The sequence below is a fragment of the Chrysochloris asiatica genome, unplaced genomic scaffold (genome assembly GCF_000296735.1).
Source record: "Chrysochloris asiatica unplaced genomic scaffold, ChrAsi1.0 scaffold00234, whole genome shotgun sequence".
NCBI classification, from domain to species: Eukaryota; Metazoa; Chordata; class Mammalia; order Afrosoricida; family Chrysochloridae; genus Chrysochloris; species Chrysochloris asiatica.
The window spans coordinates 2,768,196-2,774,114 of record NW_006408752.1 but is presented as its reverse complement, the minus strand read 5'-3'; the positions used below and the strand labels follow the sequence as shown (position 1 = coordinate 2,774,114).

The 5,919-nt window shown below is 41.1% G+C and overlaps 1 protein-coding gene across 2 annotated transcripts in view; it reads left to right on the top strand.

Annotated features, from left to right (window-relative positions):
* IQGAP2 (IQ motif containing GTPase activating protein 2) overlaps positions 1-5,919 on the top strand; it is a 373,356-nt gene that overhangs the window by 290,862 nt on the left and 76,575 nt on the right. For both annotated transcript variants that reach the window (XM_006873291.1, XM_006873292.1), the window contains one exon: positions 3,774-3,982. In XM_006873291.1, the coding sequence (XP_006873353.1) occupies positions 3,774-3,982 (209 nt within the window). The remainder of the gene's footprint in view (positions 1-3,773; positions 3,983-5,919) is intronic.

Genomic DNA, 5,919 nt, shown 5'->3' with positions numbered 1-5,919 from the left:
TCCTTGGAGGCCAAGATGGCCAAACTTTGTCTCTCATACTTCGGACATATTGTCAGGAGGGACCAGTTGCTAGAGAAGGATATCATGTTTGGTAAGTTGGAGGGTCAGAGAAAATGAGGAAGACCTCCAATGAGGTGGATTGGCCAAGTGGCAGCCTCAGTGGGCTCAAGTGTGGCAACAATTGTGAGGTTGGCCCAGGACCAGGCAGTGTTTCGTTTTGTTGTGCATAGGGTCGCTAGGAGTTGGTACCGACTCGATGGCACCTAACAACAACAACTTCCAAGACAAATTTTGTTTTTTCTTGTGCTGTTGTTAAGTGCTGGCAAGTTGATTCTGACTCGAAATGACCCTGTTAAGGTTTTCAAGTAGTGGTTGTTGGTTTACAGATAGCAGCAGCCCAGTGCTTATCCTGCAGCACCACACCACTCTTCTGGTAGAGCATGGCATATTCAATATTCTTTGCCAATACTAAAATTCAAATGCATCAGTTCTTCTTGGTTTTCCTTATTCATTGTCCACCATTCACATGCATGGGATGCAACTAAAAATATCATGGCTCTGGTTAGATGCACTGTAGTCCTCAAAGTGACATCTTTGTTCTCTAAAGAAGTTGACTGCAGCTCCCATGGGCACTGATTATGAATCTAGTCAAATGAAATCCTTGGCAACTTTAATCTTTTTTCTGTTTATCATGATGGTGTTTATTGCTCCATAGACATACATGCTGTAGTTGTTGTTTAGTGCCATCAAGTTGATTCCAACACATAGCGACCCTGTATAGGGTTTCCAAGGAGCAGCTGTTGAGTTTGTACCATTGACTATGCAGTTCAAACGGCTTTGCAGTCTGGCGCATTAACCCACAGCGCCACATCAGGACTCCTGTAGACATACATAGAATGGCTTATGTTCTATCGTCCTAATCTACAGCACTTAACAACAATAACATCAATTGCATTAGTTTTGTTGCAACACTCAGGCATTTTCTGAAATGGTCCCATCAGAAGCTGTATTTTTGCTAAAATAGAAGGAAAATAAATTGACATGGCCTTTAGTGATGAGAAAATGAGGAGTCTCATATTCCCAACGAACATCTCCAGTGAAGACCATCAGAAATAGCGAAGTAGTAAGAAAGACGACTGTGTTCTTGGTTGTTCATGCTGTGTGCATACTGTTAATTAGTTGATACATTTTATTCCAAGAGTGGCAAAGCTCCAAGCTGGAAGTAAAAGGAAGATTGACAAGGGCCTTAGATGTAAAGCGAAGAGTTGTAAATCAGAGGAAGGTTACTGAGGTTAGCACTGACTGAACTGGGCTCTTGTAAGTCATGAATGAGTATACTCCACCCTTGAAGGGCTAGAAAGTTTATTCAAACAGTTTACCCAGAGTCAATCTCACTAAACACATTAAAAAAAAATAAAATAAAATAAAAAATAAATAAATAAATAAATAAAAATATATATATAGTAGTTTTCAGCATGCTAGGGAATTAATGTGTAATATTCAGATGATAACGTGGAACAAAGGCTTTCATTACTGACATTAGATGGATCTTGGTTGAAAGCATAGAATACCAGAAAAATGCTTACCTGTGTTTTATTAACTATGCAAAGGCTTTATTGACTATGCAGAGACTTTCAACTACGTAGATCATGGCAAGCTGTGAGCAACATTTCGGAGAATGAGTATTCCAGAACGCTTAATTGTGCTCAAGAGGAACCTGTACACACACCAAGAGGCAGTTGTTCTAACAGAACAAGGGAACTGAATGGTTTAAAATCAGGAAAGGTGTACACTGGGGTTGTATGTATCCTTTTACCGTATTTATTCAGTCTGTATACTGATCAAATAATCCAAGAAGCTGTATTATATGAAGAAGAACATGACATCAGGATTGGAGGAAGACTGATACAAACAACCTTGCTTGTTGAGAGTGAAGAGGACTTAAAATACTGATATAGATTAAACAACACAACCTTTGTTATGGGTTGCAACTCAATGTAAAGAAAACAAAAATCCTCACCATTGGACCAATAAATAGCATCATGATAAATGGAGACAAGATTGAAGTTGTCAAAGACTTTATTTTGCTTGGATCCACCATCAACACTCATGGAAACAGCAGTCAAGAAATCAAACGACATATTCAGTTAGGCAAATCTGCTGCACAAGACCTCTTTAAAGTGTTCAAAAGCAAAGATGTCAATTTGAGGACTAAAGTGCATCTGACCTAATCCATGATATTTTCAGTAGATTTATATGTATATAAAAGTTGGACAGTGAATAAGGAAACCATAGAAGAATTGGTGCATTTAAATTATGGTGTTAGAGAAGAATATTAAAGACACTATGGACTTCCAGAAAAACAAGCAGATCTGTGTTGGAAGAAGTACAACCGGAATGTTTCTTAGAAGTCAAGATGGCCAGAGCTCATCTCTCATACTTCGGACACGCTATCAGTAGGGCGTAGTCCCTGCAGAGGGACATCATGCTTGGTAAACTGGAGGGTCATGGATTAAGAGGGAGACCCCCAAGATGGATTGGCACAGTGGCAGCAGTAACAGGCTCAAGCATAGCAACAATTGTGAGGACGGTGCAGGACTGGGTGTTGTTGTGTTTTTTTGGACACAGGGTCGTTACGCATTGGAACTGACTGGACAATGCCTAACAGCAACGCCATTAGTTAATGTGTAATACAAAGAGATAGAATTTACATGAAATTTAGACATTTACATAGACTTGAAGATTTATATGAAAGTACCCAACTGGATGAACTGAGGTTAAACCCCTAGATTCTGAGCACTCTTCCTTGATCAGTGCTGAAGAGACAAGGATCAAGTTCCAATTTCTAATTTTTTTTTTTTTTTTTTTTTGCCTACTGAGCAAAATATGTTATCCACTTGTCATTTTATTGGATCCAGTTCTGTCTTTACAAAGGTTCTCCATTCTCTGACCTTTTCTAACTCAGCTTTCATTTAGTCTTTTCTCCTTCCCAAAGGTCTCTTGGACAGAGAGAAACCATTTTCTGCTCCCTGTAACGTGAACAGAAATCTCTTATCTGGTTCAGCCACAAGCTCTTGGAGCTGAGATAACTTACATTAACTTTCCTACCTAGGTTCCTCATCTGTAAAACATAGATAATACTGTATTCTTGGTGCATGAGTTCTGATAAATGACTGTTTTGTAAATAGAAAATAGTTGTTCTAGAAATCATCAGATGTATGCATTTATTTATATTATGGACAATTCGTTTTCTCAACTAGATTTTTCGTAAGGCAGATTGACTGACTTCGAGACCAAATGCTTTCATTACTCTTATTTTCCAAGCAGCAGTTTGTAAAGACCTGTTTTCCTTCCTATTAATCAGGGGTGAGGAACTTTTTACTGCCAAAATTTAGCATTATTCGTGGGCCATACAAACTTATCAGCTTAAAAGCTAGCCTGCTAGATTTGGTCAAACATTTAATTAACTCACCCCTGTAGCGCTGTGGATTAATGCACTGGATTGCAAAGTCAGCTTGAACTGCAAGGCCAGCGGCACAAGCTCACCAGCTGCTCCTCGGGGACGCTATACAGGGCCACTATGGGTCGGAACTGACTCAACAGCACTTCACAACAACAATGTGATGGCTGGAGCTGCAGTTAGCTTGTTGGGACCAGATCAAATGATTTCGAGCATCTTATACAGCCCATGGGCCAGATGTTCTCCACCCCGGCTATATAGATAATAATTCCAAACTTGACTAATTAAATTATAACTGTTCTTTTCCATGCAGTTGGTTCTGAAAATCCACCGATGACAGTAATTCGCAAGTTTGTACACCTTTTGGACCAAAGTGACTTAGATTTCCAAGAGGAGCTAGAAGTTGCACGATTAAGGGAAGAAGTGGTGACCAAAATCAGAGCCAACCAACATCTGGAGAAAGACCTCAACCTCATGGACATTAAGATTGGACTCCTGGTGAAGAACAGGATCACACTGCAGGTCAGTGGAGGCTGTGGACACTTGGCTCCCAGTAAAGAGAAGCCGCACAGAGCTATACCCACACACCTTGGTCCAGCTAAGTGCACTCCAAATCCAGAATGAGTAGGCCAAAGTTCATTTTGCCATTTTTATTTCAAATCTGAAGTTTTCACACCTGGAAAAATTTACACTCCCTTTTGATTTTGTAAAACTCTTTTGCCTTTCAGAAATTAATCTTATAAACAGTATAAACGGCTGTTGTTGAAGTTAGCCACCATCAAGTTGGTCCCCAATTCATGGCATCCTTGATGTTCTCCCTTCATAATAAGACTTTTTATTTCAATACAAAAGAAATGAAAAGAAAGTAATTTATAATAAAAGTACATATTTTTGTATGAAAATCTGAGGCCTGACGACATCAAAGATGCCCTGGTGGTGCCATGGTTAAAGTGTTAACTGAAAGGTAGGAGGTTTGAATCCACCAGCTACTCCATGGGGAAAACATGTGGTAGTCTACTTTCAGAAAGATTTACAGCCTCAGAAACCCCATAGAATATAGTTTCATCCTCTCCTGCAGGGTCGCTGTGAGTCAGAATCAACCCGAGGGCAGTGGGTTTGGTGTGGGCTTGGCTACAATAAAAGACATGATAGTGTGCTAGGGGCTTGGTGGGTTCACAGGATCATCACAGTCCCTACTAAGAGAAGGACAAATGAGACTGATTGGGGAGGTTTCCTAAGTGAAGAAAGACTGTAAAGTTCACTAAGTAAAGTACGATGTCCTTCCCCACCCCTTCAATTGACACAACAGTAGCAAACCTAGAAAACTGAATGTATATTAAAAATTATCGGGGTGGGAGGAGGTATTGTACTTGTATGTAAAGCAATTCAATTCTAGGCTTGGGTAATGGCAAACAGAATTTTGACCTACTTGAATGCCCAGGAGAATTTTGAAAAACTCGTGCTGTGTAATATGTAGGAGATTTATTTGTGCAGGACCATCTCACACAGAGCTGGTCAGCAAGTCATCTGACACCCACTCAATGCCAGAAGCACCCTCCCTATGCATGCTTCCACAGTGCCCATTGCAGAACAGTACTGCCCTCAATAATGTCTCCTGAATAAATAAATACACCAGATGCCAGAGCGCCATAAAATAGTGTGATAAGTAGCAGCAATTCCAAACAGGAAATCTCCAGGAAACAGGACATTTTGTGTGATGCTGTAGGATAAGCACTGGACCGCAAGGTCAGTGGTTCAAATCCTACCAACTGCTCCTCAGAAACCCTATGCAGGGTTGTTATGAATTAGTACTGACGTGTCGGGATTTAACAACAGCCAACGACCCCATTCTAATGTGCCACTGCGGTTGGGAAGAAAGCTGAATGTCCTGAAGCTCTTAGAAGACTATAGTCAGTCACAGGTGGGGTCCAGCTACTAGAGATTACAGGTGAACATAATAGGGGGCTTGGGCAGTTAAGTGCCCACTCTGTCCTCCAGCCCTCACAGGGACGCCAGTGACATAGCTGAAGGGAGAAAAAAAAGGAAGATAAACCCACTGCCTTTAATCCAATTCCAATTCATAGCAAACCTATAGGATAGTACCCTACAGGAAACCATAGTTTCCTGGATCATATATCTTTTGAGAGCAGACAGTCTCATCTTTCTCCCTTGGAATGACTACTGGGCTTGAACCACTAACCTTGAGATGAGCAGCCCACCACTTAACCTATTGTGCCAAAAGGGCTCCTTAAGGAATATGTTGTTATCAGGTGCCATCGAGTCGGAACCGACTCATAGCGACCCCATGCACAGCAGAACAAAACAATGTCTGATCCTGGGCCAATCTCACTACCGCTGCCACACTTGACGCCATCAATGATGTCACCTGGCTGATCCATCTCGTTGGGAGTCTTCCTCTTTTTCTCTGACCCTCCACCTTACCCAGCATGACATCCTTC